This window comes from Rhinatrema bivittatum, chromosome 1 (assembly GCF_901001135.1).
Source record: "Rhinatrema bivittatum chromosome 1, aRhiBiv1.1, whole genome shotgun sequence".
Lineage (NCBI taxonomy): Eukaryota > Metazoa > Chordata > Amphibia > Gymnophiona > Rhinatrematidae > Rhinatrema > Rhinatrema bivittatum.
The window spans coordinates 797,092,608-797,108,603 of NC_042615.1; the positions used below are offsets into that span (position 1 = coordinate 797,092,608).

General features: G+C 42.9%; 1 protein-coding gene across 1 annotated transcript in view; it reads right to left on the reverse strand.

The window, feature by feature from the left end:
• Positions 1 to 15,996, reverse strand: part of PIK3C3 (phosphatidylinositol 3-kinase catalytic subunit type 3) — a 498,179-nt gene that overhangs the window by 476,958 nt on the left and 5,225 nt on the right. The window contains 1 exon segment of the mRNA XM_029581010.1: positions 14,633 to 14,821. Within this exon segment, the coding sequence (XP_029436870.1) occupies positions 14,633 to 14,821 (189 nt within the window).

Below are 15,996 nucleotides of genomic sequence, written 5' to 3' on the forward strand. Positions count from 1 at the left end.
CAATCCCTACACATTCTACCTTCCTTCCCTCTCCCTCCCCCTAGGTTCCTCTGCCCCCTTCTCTTTTCAAACTCTACTCAAATTTATTTAATATGTCATCGCCTCATATTGGATATGTATATACTGTTATAATATTATTTTATTTTATATATATTAGTAAAGCTTATTCTTAACATTTAACATTCAATGTTACTTTCCCTCCTTATATCCACCCACTTACCCCCCCCCCCTCAATTGTTCTTTTGTTAATTTGTTATAAATTGTCGATATAACTCTGTTCGATGTAAAACGCCTCCCCAGGCGTCTGTTTGCGTTACAATGTGAACCGATGTGATATCCCTTGATGAATGTCGGTCTATAAAAATTTTTAATAAATAAATAAAATAAATAAATAGTGGACAACAAAGCATCAAAGACAACACCCACACAGTATATAAACATGTAGCACTCACCCGGAGAAGACCCGTTTCACACTAAGCTTGAACGGCATATCACAGCAGAACTTCCGGGATGAAGTTTAAATAAAGTACAAAAAAAGGGGGGGCAGAGGAACCGTGTCAAATAGATTATAATTTACAAATATCTTTGTGGACTTGAAGTATTTTGGCAATTCTCCGTGCTTTATTTTGAACTCCCCCCCCCCCCCCCCCCCCCCCTCGGATTGGTCTCTCACCACTTTGGTTTGCTGTAATCAATTATAACACCCAGATTCCTCGCTTTACTACTTAAGATATTCAAAGATCCGTCAAAAACTGAATTTATCTAGACTACAGAGGATTCTTTTTCTACAATCTAAAGGAATATGGTCTAGTCATAGTTTAAAAACAAACCATACCTTCCAATCCTGTCTTTAACAAGACAAATGGATTTCTGGAAAGTTTAAAATGGAAATTCACCAACCTTTTCACTAGGTATATAAAAGTTTACATCATCTGCATATAATTTATAAATTAATCCTAATTATGCCAAAATACTACCCAGAGGTTACATATAAATATTAAAAAGAGCAGCCGAGGGTGCCAATCCCTGAGGTACTCCTATAGAGCTCCTATACCATTTAGATGTACCTCTGAATGCAAATATGACTGAAACCACTGAAGTACTGTTTCACCTACACCTGTATCCTACAATGGTAAAATCAACTTATGACGCATGGTATTGACCGTGGAAGATATATCCAGCAGCATAGATCTCTAAATTACAATGCACATCATCAGCAGAGAAAGCAGTACAGTTTGTGTCCATGATACGTTTGCAAGGCAACTTAAGTCAGATTTTGAAAAATTAAGATATTATGGTTACCCAGACATAAAAGGAGTAGGAAGTAAAATGTCACCTGCCATTCACCAAGGAACATTGCCCCATTATGCATTGGGGCTGATTCAATACCCAGGTACCATCCTCTTGAACATACTTGGCAAACTGTTTCCTTTTTCTCTCCTTTGCCTGGCAGTTTGGCTTTCCATCTTAAGTGGAACCAGTCCCTACTGAGGTAGTCATTCTAAGAGCCTCCATTCACAACCCCTCCCCCATCAGCTTCCTGCAACAAACTAGATAGGGCTGTAACAGGTGATAAATGTTGTATATCACACAATATAGCCATATCATGGCAATATTGTGCATTTTTTTCAACTCAACTTTATTACAATAAACTGCTTTGCATGCACCTGCATGCATAAAATTGCATAATGTCCCCACTACGGCTGGTGTCATTTTGGAAAAGAGCCAACTGGGCCTAGAGATAGGAGGTGCCTCAGGCCTCCACTGACTACCAATGAGATATTTTTTATGCGGGGGGGGGGGGGGGGGGGAGGAACTCTACCACAATTACCATTTCTTGGAAAGGGGTTGCTGGGTGAGGCGGTTTTATTTAAGGGGAGATGTTGTATAGGACCATGGAGGAAATCTGCTTTAATGGGGAGGGGCAGCAGCACATAGTTGATTTTCTCAACTTTTTTTTTTTTTTTGGCGGGGCCATCTCAAATGGTGGCCCCAGGGTGGTCAGGAGGTCTAATAAGACCCCTGGTGGCTTTTTTTTTTTTTAACACTTTTTAGGGAGGGGGCTCATGTCAGGCTGTAAGGCCCTTTAAAGTGGTAACAGCCCCGTGTTTTATAGACCACAGCTGCGTTCCTTTGCCTTGTGGACTTTTTCCCTGTGAGACAAAAGAATGCAGCCATACTGCCACGATATTTTGTCAGGTAGGGACAAAACATTGTGGGACTGCCCCCCACAATTTTAGGCCCTTCTCGTGATTAAAAAAACGTGCAGGTTGGTAAATCCAGACCTAGATCGGCCATCACAATGACAGTCCTTGATCAAAGGACAGACAGTAGCTCCCTCTAGAACCCGGTATGGGTGTACTTCAAGTCTTGCCAGTAGGTGTCATCATTGCGCGATACATGTCTCGGGGCTGTGAAGAACCCTACTTCCACAGCATATCCACACCTGGCAAACTTGCTGAAATAGTGATTAGCTATTTTCATTGTGCTAATACATTGCTTGAAAAAAGGATAGCAACACATATCCTTTAAGAATAAATCTTTTTTTTAAAGGCTACAGAGAAAAGTACAGAAAGGACTGACTCCCCTATATAGCTGGTGGTCCAATTTAATTTCCTACATACTATTCATTTTTGGGGGAAGTAATATCTCAGATATCATTACACAGGAGGTCAGAGATAATCTGGACCCACTTCCAGACAAAATATGACAAATGGACACCTGGAAAGTTGGGTCCCTAATCCATCATTGGGAACCATGAATGCTCCAGGTGCCTCCCAAGTTTCCATCTCTGCCAACTTTCCTGCCATCCTGAAAGGGCTGAACCTTAAGAAAAGACAGCTACGCTGAGAAACTGACACTTTCCCCGGCTGATAACATCTCGCATCCCAGAAGAAATACCAAGCCTTCGAGGAGTTCCTCTAGATTTGTCCTCAGGAAGCCTTGGATACAAACTCTCCCAATCAGCTCCTCTCCAAAAATAGTTTTTCCCTTAAAGGAGAACTTTGTCAGCTGTAACATGGATGCTGAATCCGCCACACAGTTTCTCAACCACAGTAAATGGCAAGCTGCTACCACAGAAGCCATACTCCAAGCTTGAATAAAATCATTAGAGGCATCCGTCAAAAAAGCCGTATCTGGCTCAAGTGGGCTGCCTCCTTGAACTCCACCCCAGCCAACTCCATCGAACCTTTCGGAAGCTGCTGAATCCAATGTAGGCACAAACAGACTATGCACCATCACTTGTTGCACTAGACCAGAGGTCTCAAAGGCCTGTTTGAGCAAGGACTCAGTCTTTCCATCTTCAGCATACTTGAGGACCATGCTCCTCATCAACAGAGATCGTGGTCTTCCATTTGACTTTGCAAACCAATGTGCCTACCCAAAGGGGCATCAACTTCTCCTTTTCTTATGCAGAGAATAAAACTTCTCCAGTGCTTTTCCAATCTTTAAGTTGGCATCTGAAATATCCCACTCTTCATGAATTAACTCACTGATCACCTAATGCATGTGTAAAGCCTTTGTGAGTCCCCTGCCCCTTGCTTTCTTCACCCTTATCCTCTCATGTGTTCAATACAACAAAACTTCAACAATCAGGGAAGGTAGTTCCTCCTTCCAAAACAAATGGACACCGAGGCCTCTTTTTACCTGGTGGAAAATTTACCACCTTCAAGGTTTTTCTCAAAATCACTCCTCTGGCTCTCCCTAATTGACACCATTAACATGCCGGAGGAGGCATCCTCTAAGTCAAAGTCACAATCCTCCTCTCCCAAGGACCTTTATCTGGCCAGCCCATTGGGAAAAAACCCAAGCAGCGGCGAAGGACCAGAAGACAACCCACTCCTGAAATCTGCCTCCAACAAAATGTTTGGCACAACAAAACATAGAAACTTTGTTAACAGGGAAGACAGACACTCAGGGAGCAAAGGCTGCAGTATTAGTAGCACCCATCCCCCACCCAAACAACCATGGTCCTAAGCCAAAAGAACCTAGCCACTCTGCAGGGACAGTAGACAGCAGCACCAGAGGAATCATTTCAGACTCCCCAACAATGACATATGGCTCCAAAATGGCTGCCATTCCCACTGTGATAGCCGGTGTGCCAGCAGAAACCTCTCTCAGAGCCAGTCCCACCACAGACAAACCATCCCAAACAGCCCCCCCGGCAGCATGCATTGCCATTTCCAGCACTGGGGTGGTGAACCCTGCACACTTTACAAGAAACATCACGCTTGGTGTGCTCCATTAGTTCTAACATCTTTCACCACATTAGGTATTCATGCTTAGCTCTGGGTGGCCATAGCTGCAGCACAAAAATCAGTCCGGCTCTTTTCTGCCAGCTTCTTTCCACTACTCTGATATTCCTTATTTTTTTCAGACTTTAAATAAAACTGCTCCAGATGAGAGGGAAGCAGCAAAATAAGGAGAGAGCCGGGGGTGGGTTGGGCGGGGGGAGGAGAAACTGAGGGATGAGGGAAAGTATGTGCACATAAATCAGAGCAGAGAGTTTCACAGCCAGCCAACCCCCTCCTAGAAGAACCTAAATGCTTTCTGGAAGGCACCTGAATTAGGTTACGTTCAACCAGAGGAGTACAGGCTTAAAAGGCCTGTCACCCCAAGGGGCAACCAAGTGCTCTTCAAAATACCTCTTTACCCGGCCTAGGCCTGGCTCCAGCTCTTAGCAAGGGACTCTTGCCTACCATCTGCAGAGATAGTGAATACAAGCAGATGAGGTTAGCATAGGACATCAGCAAAACTGTTGTTCTTTGTCTCCATCTGTTAGTAGGGGAGCATAAACCTATGCACCTGGAATGGTCTGGCCAAATGAAGAAGAAATTGCAATAAAACTGTTGCAGTTGAGCAGGCCTGGTGGCTCAATGGCGGTGCTGTGCACTGACATGCAGAAGGTCCACAATTAAAATCCTTATGTTGGATCTTCTGCACCTCGGGTCGGCTGGGAAAGCTACAGAAGCAACATTCAGAACCCCTGGAGGGGAAGAAGTCATAATCATCACTAAGGACAACATCTAGTGGTCAAATTTACAGCCTATGATATAGGGTTCCGGAAAGAGCCCTGACACATGGCTCATGTCCTCAGGACCATTGTTGTAATGACCAGACTAGGAATAGTAGGACGATGAGACTCCTGTTAAAATAGAGAGAAAAAGCTCCAGGTAATATAGTAATGGTGGCAGATAAAGGCCAGAGGGTCCTTCCAGTCTGCCCAGCAGTTTGCTTATGGTAGTAATTGCCGCTCCAAACAGGTAACCCCCATGTATTCTGTTAAAGGTAGTAATTACCACTCTGTGCAGATTTCCCCCATGCCTTCTGTTAAGGGTATTAACTGCTGTGCCACACAGGTTACCCCATACGTTGTGTTAAAGGTAGTAATTGCTGTTCCATGTAGGGTTCCCCCATGCATTCTTTTAAAAGTAGTAATTACTTCTCCATGAAGGCTACCCCATGCATTCTGAAAAGTGTAGTAACTACTGTTCCACACAGGTTACCCCTGTGTTGATTTACACACACACACACACACAATACTAAGACCATATAGCGCAGTCCCTGTGACTTATACGAGGATCTGCTTCTTGGGCCAATACAATAAGGCTGATCTGTACTATGGGACATTCTTTATTCAACACCTTGTTCTTTGACCTGTTAATCCTTTTCCAAAATAATTGTTACTAAAATATTTATAAATAAATATATAGATAGATATAGATATATGCACACACACGGACAATGTATACATTTATACACATACATGGATACGCATTATAGTGAAACAATAACAGCACTTTTATATTAATAGAGATGGTCACAGTTTTGCTAAGAAAAAAAAGTCTGTAGCTCCTTAAATTTGGCACACATAATAAAATAGACCAAAAAAAATCTAAAGAATTTGTCATGCTTATCTAGTTCAAAATATGACTAGGAACTTAATTTTGCACACAATTTAGGGTTGCCTTAGGCAGTGGTATTTTCAAATTGCTAAGTTTTTGAGTCTCCCAGAAAAAAGGGTGTAACAACTGCTTCATGAACAGATACATGTGAACATTTCATGATGCCAGGTTTCTGTGTTTAACCACAGTCACTAACCAATGGCAGGACCACTTTCAAAATGCTTGACATCTGTGTATTCTGACCTGTCTGAGATTTCAAATGAACTGGCCTATTTCCCTCTAATAAAGGAAAGGAAACCAGGGGTCACTGAATGTACTAATATCTGACAATGTGAAGGAAACTGGATGAAAGTTTAAAAGTTATTAGGGTGGGAAATACACAGAGTGGAGAAGCAGACACACAGACAAGATAAGTTCTTGGAGGAGAAGTCCATTAACGGCTATTAATCAAGTTTACTTAGGGAATAGCCACTGCTATTAATTGCATCAGTAGCATGGGATCTTCTTAGTGTTTGGGTAATTGCCAGGTCCATCAAGCCCCAGATGCTGGGCTTGATGGACCCTTGGTCTGACCCAGCATGGCAATTTCTTATGTTCTAATTTCATACGGTCATTTTTCCTGTAAGAAAGTAGGCTAAAAAGCAGAGTATTCAATTATATTGGCAGTGTATCACCATGGAGAGCATTGCATCAGTATACTCAAGCATAATACTGCCATGGACATCTATATCTAGCGGTTATGTCTCCAAACAGATGTATATGAAGGATGTCCATCTTGCATAAGCTTTGATAGTAAGACAACATCACTACAGACATAGGCAGTAATTCCTGCAGCTATGTATAGTTCTAAGATGTGCACAGATTCATACAGTGCATGAGACATATATATATGTGTATATTTATTTATTTATTTATTTAATGTTTTTGTTATACCGAGTTTCATGACAGGCATCACATCAACCCGGTTTACAATTAACAAAGTGTGAAAGCATAACGTAGCGTAATAAACAATATTCTCAATAAGAACCTTGAACTTTTAAATACAGGGAATCAGAAAAAGGATGTGAGAAAGTTACAATAAAACAGGGAAAAATTAACTTGGAACTGGAAGAGGGGAGAGAAAGAACAGAGCAATATTTACATTTCAGACACTTAATGTAATTACATTTCAGACAATTAATGTAATAGAGTAGCAAGATGAGTAAATAAGACTATGCGAATAAATGTGGCGGTACATCACTATGAAACGGAACATAAGTAACCGGATGGCTAAATATGCCACAGAATATGAATAAATATGACACAGTATATAGATCCAATTGTGCTGTTGCGTGAAGGTTTTATTCAGGGCTTGGAAATGCTTTTTTGAAAAGCCAAGTTTTTAGTCTTTTCCTAAATGTTAGCGAGCATGGCTCCTGTCTCAAATCTGGTGGGATAGAGTTCCAGAGGGCTGGACCTGCTGAAGAGAAGGCTCTGAGACTCAAGGATTTATGTTGGAAGGTTTTGGCCTTTGGAATTTGGAGTGACTCTTTGTAGTATTCCCTGATGGGTCTGACGGAAGTGTATTTTTTAAGTGGAATTTGTAGGTCGATTTGCGTGTGTTGGTTGATAGTTTTGTAAATGATGTTGATGGTTTTGTACATGATTCTATAGTGGATTGGTAGCCAATGGAGGTTTTTGAGGATAGGGGAAATATGGTCAATTTTCCTGGAATTTGTAAGGACTCTGGCTGCAGAGTTCTGAACCATTTGTAGAGGTTTGGTATAAGAAGCTGGGAGGCCTAGTAGTAACGAGTTGCAATAATCTAGTTTGGAAAAGATTATTGCTTGCAAGATTGTTCTAAAGTCCTGAGCGTGGAAAAGTGGTTTAATTCTTTTCAGAATATGCAATTTGTAGAAGCAATCCTTGGTGGTTTGGTTAATGAATGGTTTGAGGTTGAGACGATTGTCTAGGATGGCTCCTAGATCTCTTACATGGGCTGTTTGAAGGAGTGTGGGTGGTTTTGGAAGTGTGTTATTGTTGTCCGGTGATATGAGCAGGAATTCTGTTTTCGAAGCATTGAGCACAAGATTTAGACTGTTGAGGAGAAGTTTAATTTCTAAAAAGCAAGTGTCCCAGTATTCCATTGTTTTTGAGATTGATTCTTTTATGGGGATCACGATCTGTACGTCGTCTGCGAAAAGGAAGTGTTTCAGGCTTAATTTTGTAAGTAGTTGACATAGTGGTAGCAGGTAGACATTGAAGAGCTTGGGTGAAAGTGATGAACCTTGCGGCACCCCTCTATTAGAAGGGTGGTATTGGGATTCTTTATTGTGAATTTTGACTTTGTATCCTCTGTTTTCTAGAAATGTTTTGAACCAGTTTAATGTGGTACCTGTTAAACCAATGTTTGCCAGTTGTTTTAGAAGGAGGGCGTGGTTGACGGTGTCGAAGGCCGCCGAGAAGTCGAGGAGGATTAGTAAATATGCTTGGCCTTTATCAATACCAGAGAGGAGGAAGTCCGTGAGTGATAGTAGAAGCGTTTCTGTGCTTGCTGCTTTGCGAAAACCATATTGGTTTGGGGACAGAATATTATGGTCTTCTAAGTAGTTGGATAGTTGGGTGTTTACCAATTTTTCCATGATTTTGGCTATTAGAGGGAGTATATAAATACATGCACATATATATATACAAAACACAACCCTCAAAAAACCCACTCCTGTGCGTGCTAAATGCAAGCAGCCTTTAGAGCACTTGAAGCCTAATAAAGCTAGGAGAAGTAGGCTGCCACTGTGGTTCAGATGGCCACCAGAGAGAAGCTACTATTGCGATTCAGGCCACAGGGGACAGAATTTGCTGCTGCTGAAGGGAAGGATGCAAGGAAGAGGCTGGAGAGAGAAGAAAGGGCAGGAAAAGGCTGGAGAGAAAGCTGAAGAGATAGCAAGAGAAAGGGGTTCAGGAAAGGGAGCAAAGAAACAAAAGATATCAGAACAAAATAAGAAAAAGGTGGGTAGCACACTGGGGTGTGAAGGGGGGAGCCTGAACAGCAGCTGTTACAACTTGTCATCATAGCAGGCAATGTTTGAGGTATGCATTCACATATACATTTTAGAAAGATTTATGAACAAATAAAACTTTTTCAAAAGAGTTCTATAGTTTGCAAGGCTTTTAATTGTTTTCCTGAAACTTCTGGGCAACAATTTAAAGAACATCCATGTTGTGTTCACTTTATTGCACAGCATAAAGTAAAAGGCCTGTCCTCTGCTATCAAATTCCACCTACACAGCTGTCAGGGCAGCCCAGCTTCTGCCATCTGTCAGAATGAGCAAAAAACAGCCAGACAGCTTCACCTGAAAAAAGTCAAGAACAAGCTGGACCACTACATCGGGTTAAATGTACTTTAAAAGTCAACATTTTCTATGCCAAATCTCCTGTAGTAACTTGTTGTTCAAGTAACTTCCAGTGGAAAAATAAATAGTAACAAAATGAAAACTGATGTTAAATAATACAAGAACATAAGATGTGCCATACTGGGTCAGATCAAGGGTCCAGCAAGCCCAGTATCATGTGTCCAACAGAGGCCAATCCAAGTCACAAGTACCTGGCAAGTACCCAACCATTAAATGAATAGATGGACTTCTGCTCTACAAACTTATCCAACCCTTTTTTAAACCCAGTTACACTAACTGCCGTAACCACAGCCTCTGGCAATGAATTCCAGAGCTTTATTATGCACTGAGTGAAAAAGACATATGCTTTGGAACCAATGCGTGTAGGGTCAAAATAAACAAGAACCACCTTTTCAGAAATACACCACAAGGTACACAAATATTGATTATTCCATGTGTACGCATGTGTAGAATTCACAAAAGGCCATCTACCAAATTGTTTTTGGACATTTCTAGATGAAAGTAAGGGCTGAACTGTTGTACATATATAGAATATCCAGCAGTAACTAATGATCATCTAAAAACTTAACAAAACTGCCTGGTAATTTCCCCTTCAGTATCTCCCCATCAACAATAAATAATAATCAGAAAACACCATCAGGTAGATCAATGAAAAGGGGAGCTCTGAGCCCAATCACAACTGCCAGGGAAAGGAAAACATGACAGAGATCAAACGAAGATGATCAAAAAGAAGAACAAAGAAACACTTAAGCGCATAAGAGTCGCAGGTGTAATAGAAGAGCACAGAAGTGAAAAACAACAGAGAGTCATGAACGCACAAATGGTTATTATTTATTATTTATTTACTTTTATATACCGGTGTTCGATTTTACATATCACATCGATTTACATTTAAACAAAATTTGCAGGAACTTATGCGTTACCTTTGTCAAATACATTAAACATTTAAATATGGGGATTGTTAACAAGGGATATAAAAGAACATGGGGAATGGCTAACACTACGGGATGCATGAAGGGATGCACAAAGGGGAATGCCCCTTCAGCTCGCGACGCCTGGTGTTCTGGCACAGTTTAACGTCCGTCACAGTCCTCAGTGACATCAGAAGGGGCGGGTCTCCCAATCAAGGATCACACACCGCCCCTCCCCTCTCAGTTCCAGATGGATTCTTTCACTTTTTTTTTTTTTTCTTTCTTTCTGTCTTTCTCATCACTGTTAGTTATTTCAGGGAGCCCGGTGGTGATGGTGTGTAGCATCCCTGTGCGCAGGCACCCGGTGTTCTGGCGCCGTTTAATGGTTAGAGAGCAAGGGCAAAGCTGCCATCGGAGGGGGGGGGGGTATCTGTGTTCCACTAGAGGCTGCTGGACTGGTTTATTCCTACCTGTATAAGTGAGTGATCCTGAGCACAGCCCACTCTCTCTGGGCTATGCTAGGGATCAACTATCATTGGAGATGCGCTATCACAGTGTATTTTCACTTACACCACTTAATAAGAATACCTGGGTCAGCGAAGATGAGAAACAGAGGGAAAAAGAAAAAAACCCCCACAACCTCTCTGTGGGGTCGATGTAATAAGGTGTGCTAAAGCTGCCGAGCATTTTCTCGCACTAAACCCTATACGGGGATGTAATAAAAGGTTTTGTGCGCGGGGAAAAAAAAAGCTTACAACGAACGAGCTTACTGATCCGTGATTTTGTTCTGCGCGAATGCATGTTAATGGCATGCAAAGAAGGCGACTATATAATCGTGGGCAATGCAGGGCACGGCGCTAATTCTAGTGCGGGTTTTTTACCGCCACGGTCAGGGCACACATTAAGTGACAGCGCCGACTCGGGGGCCATTTTATTCCATTGGTGTGGTATAATGTGATTTCTCTAATGGAGATTTCTGGTTGTGTCCAGCCGTTCCTGATGCTGTGGTACATCCTGCAGCTTCGCCAACGGATGACAGCAGCAGAAGGCTTGGCAGGTGACAGAGGTCGTGGCAGGAGAGAGAGGATCCGGAGGGATCGTGAGGAGCAGACTGTTCCGGCTGGAACAGACCACAGAAGGTTACGGAGAGAGCGGATATTTCGCTTCAGGGCCAAGCTGCTGGGGATGCTGGAGTCGGATGAGGTGAGGACCTACAGACTGAGCTCCAGAGCTTTCATGGGCCTGTATGAAGAGCTTAGATAGGCCATTCATCCTCTCGCAGCACGTGGACAAGCCATCCCAGGCCTGGAGAAGCTGCTCAGAGCCCTTCATTATTTTCTGGCCACCGGTTCTTCCAGAACACAGTGGCGATGGTGGCTGGCGTGGAGCAATTCACGTTCTCCCGTCACTTCACCCAGGTACTGAGGGCCATGCTGAAGAGAGTAAAGAACTGCATCCCATATCCACAGCAGCTTCGGGAGTGGCAGCAAATGGAGAGAGCGTTTTTCGACATAGCCGGTATGCCAAATGTGACGGGAGCTATCGACTGTACCCATGTGGCTCTCACCCTTGCTCATGGAAGAGAGATGGCATACCGGAATCAAAAGCATTACCACTCCCTCCACGTGCAAGAAGTGTGTAATGGTGACCAGAGGATTCTCAGCACGGTGGCAAAATTCCCTGCTAGCAGTCATGATTCTTTCATCCTGGCGCAGTCAGCACCGGCACAGCAATTCACTGAAGGGAAATGTGGTGAAGGCTTATTGCTGGGTAAGTATGAAAAAAATAGCTGGTACAAGTACTTAGAATAAGTTTCAAACAGCTCTGTGCAATACAGGGTATGCACAAACAATTTAAAAAAAATAAGTGTGACAGGCTGGAAATCTAAGGCATAGTCGTTAAGTGCTTTCTCGTACATTGGTGCCAAAGAGCTTATTAATCTGTGATCTCACATTTTTTATAAATTATTAATACTTTTTTTTTTTTTTTTTTTTTTTAAATCCGTGGTTTGGGGTAAAAAGGGGTAATATAAAGTTCAACTTTTTATGTTAGCTGTGTTTTGGAAAGTAGGGGGATTACTCTGCAGTTTGCAATTATTCTTTGTGGATGGCATTCGTGGAGGGGGAGAGGATAATAGTTTTGTACTTATTTTTTTTTCCCCAAATTGGACTTGAAGGGGTTGTCCTCATTGGTAGCACCATGTTTTGAGGGTGGGTAAGGTGGAGAGCCAGGAAACGTTTTTTATTGGATAATATGGCCTTTAAAGGGTATGGAGGTTTGTGAGTTAAAGACCAAATGGTAAAGAATGGGCCACATTTTGCTGGCAAACATGAATCAGATAAGTAATGGCAGTATTGTACGTGCAATCTTGTAGCAGCTTAAAGGAATCTAGTTAATTTTATGCAAAATATTTATTTTGTACATGCTATGCGGGCAAATCATGGCTGGTAACACCACTTGCAGTTCCTAGGGTGGCTGCTGAATTGAAGTACCAAGAGGCACATGGCAGGACACAGACTGTCAAAGGGAGAACATTTGGTCACCTCAAGAGTCGTTTCTGCTACCTGGATCACTCAGGAGGGGCACTACAGTACTCTCCTGAGAAGGCAGCAGACACTGTGAAGCATGCAGCAGGCCACCACAACCTCGCTCTGCAGCTTGGTCTTCCGCAGGACATTAATCCTGACCTGGAGGGAGAGCCGGATGTGAGCTCTGCAGATCCTGGGGAGAACGCAGCCAGGGGAAATGAGACCGGGAGGCATGTCATACAAGACATTTTTGGAGACTGACAATAAGGACTGTGCCTTAATGAGTACCTCTTCTTCAGCTGGTTATTTGTCTTTGTACGTACTTGATACTATTGTTAATAAAGGTTTATTTCTTCACAAAAAAACTTGTTTTAAAATGTTTTCCCTCTCTGTTGGATGCTGTCCTTGGTCTGGATGGTCTTTGGGAGTTGATGAACTTTTGGGAGGATGGGAAAGGGGTGGGTGGAGGCTATTTGGAAGTGGGGATAAGGTGTTAGGCACATGCATAGGTTTCTCCTATCTCAGCGCCAGTGGGTTTGGAAACCTTCACTGGCGGAGGCTCCAGCGACTGAAAATCAGCCTCTACCTCCAGATACGCTTTGTGCAGTAAAAGCACAAACTGCAATGAAAAGGGGTGCTGTCTCTTTAAGGCCCCCCCCCCCGGGGGCAAACGCGAACCGGGGGGGGGGGGGGGCGGGGGAAGCAGGCACAGAGGCCTGGGGCCTCTCAGGACTCAGATTCGGTGGGGAAAGGTGCAGAGGGAAATCCCCTCCCCCCAAGCACAGCACTGAATCGTAGTGAGGAGGCTCCAAAATGGCCGCCGTTCCCACGCTGATCTGGAACGGAGCAGGCAGAGGCCTCCAAATGTGCAGTTTCTTCCCTGCACCTCAGGACCGTGAAACAGATGCTCCACTGCCGCTCCCAGATGCCACCGACGGGCCCTTACCGCCGGGAAGGCATCGGGAGCAGAGGCCAACACGGGAGAGCAGCATGATGATTTTAATTATTCTGTGCTCAAATTGTGCTTCAGCCTTGGAAAGACATGATACAAATTTAATTACATATACGTGTGTGAACTCAATCAAGCTCAATCTGGTGGCACAGTGACAGTGTTTTGCACTGGGTTTGATTACTGGCTCAGGTCTTCTGCTCCCCAGATAAGCTGGGAACGCAACAGAGGCAGCATTCACAGCCCTGGCAGGGAGAGAATTATCGTCACTATGCAATGATGCCGCCCAGTGGTCAAATTTGAGAACCAGGAATGCAGTGGATGATGGGGGAGCCCTGGTGCAGGGCTCCTGATCACAGCTATACTAAAGCAAATCAAAAGGATATAAAACAGGGGGAAAGTATCACCAGATGGTTGTGAATAAAGATTTATAGAACCATATTAATAAAACAAACAAAAAAAAAAAAAAACCACAACAAATGAGGGGGTGGGGGGTGGTAATCAAATTGGCAGAGATTACTGCCTCCCTCACCACAGTCTCATTTGCACAGAAGGAAAAAAGCTTAACAGGTTTGGCATCTAGGCCTTCTTTTACATTCCTTTGTAATGACTATCAGGTTTCCTCAAGTTAAACTCTAGCTTTCATACAGACATTACCACAGCTCCATGTTTAACAGGTTTTTAATTTTCACGTATGTAGGGCCATCCGTGTGGCGGAGGAATAGGGGTGACCACCCATGGCCCTCGCCACCTTGGAAGCCCTATCCCCAACTATTTCAGCCCTTCCAGAGCACCGCTGCAGCTGATACATGCAGGGCCAACCTTAGGAGGGTGCAGGGCCCAGCGTGTATGTTACCTCAAACCTGGATTCCCTGTGAATAAACAGTAATATCAGGAATATGTTCTGTCCATCTTACACAGCATGGAAAAAAAAAATATGTTCACTTACTTCCACCTTGTACTAAAAGCTTTGTAGGACGTCCTCACTGGGAGAGCAAGAGGCTTTTCTTCTGCAAAAACTTGGCAAGTGACATAAAGGTCAGAACAGGTCTCCTGATACAAGCCTGAGAACTTCAACATCGGGTCTTCCAGGACGGCTTTATAACTCTTCTGTTCTCTCTTCCCCTCCAAGCTTCCTCTGAAACACAGAAAACAAGAATGCTCTATAGAACGTCCCTTCAAAAACTAACAAGTCTACAGTTACCAATGCTTACCCATAAAATGCAGGGCAAAATACAACAGCTGTTTCCCCCCATTCTCACAATCACATCATACAATTACTTTGTAATACTCAAGAACAAGTTGAAAAGTGCATGCGAGCAGTCTGACACAAAAGTGACTTTCCCTTCCACCAAGCCAGTGAAAGTCAGCACAGGGGAGTGACAAAAAAAAGTCAGGGAATTGAAACTGTACGGATTCCTAACAAAATCAAAATTGCCCGTTAACCTGCAGTCGATTTCCCCTTACTGAATTTCATTCTAGTCCCTTCATTAGTTTGAGTTGTGTCATGCGCACAAACAGAAAGATAGACGACATGATAACAATACGCCCTCTTGCAAAACACCTAAAATACTGCTTTAAACAATCAATTCAGTTTGAAAGAACAGATATTCATTACGGATTTTTACTATTACTACTAAGTGGGGTGGCAGAAACTAGCTGAAATGAAGGCTCCTTTCAAAAATAAAGGTGAGGTGAACAGCAAAGGGGAAGGGAATGCTTTCTTCTCAGCTAGGTAATAACAAGAAGATGAAGGAATGGGAAGTTCAGAATAAATATGAAACACATGGACCTTGTCAACACTTGATATTAAAATACAATTTAATCAATCTATAATTTCCTTGCAAAGTTTAGAAAGTTTCAGCTTTATTACAGCTCAGCACAGATATCCCAACAGACAAGGACATCAGGTTTGGAATATAATTATTGGAACGGAGAATCAAAGAGATGTGTGAGCATTTCATGATGCCTTGCTTCTTTCTCTGAAACAGAACCTGCATGTGAATAAGATTGTGATTATGTGAACATCTGTATACTGAGGTTATCGTATATTAGACTTTTTCCCTAGAGGAAACTAAGCAAGAAATGGAGTCATTTGGTCAGCACAGGCACTAACCAAATGGCAGGATATTTGAAAATGCTAGATGACATCACAATATGCTCTGACCTTCCTGCGATTTCAAACTAGCCGGCTTGTTTACCTATAAGTAATTCAGGTAACAAAAACAGTGATTCTAAGTGAGGGAGTGGCAGGGGCAGATGAACAGTGAAGGCCAGGAGTCAAAGGGTGTTCTACTATAAGAAAGCCAAATG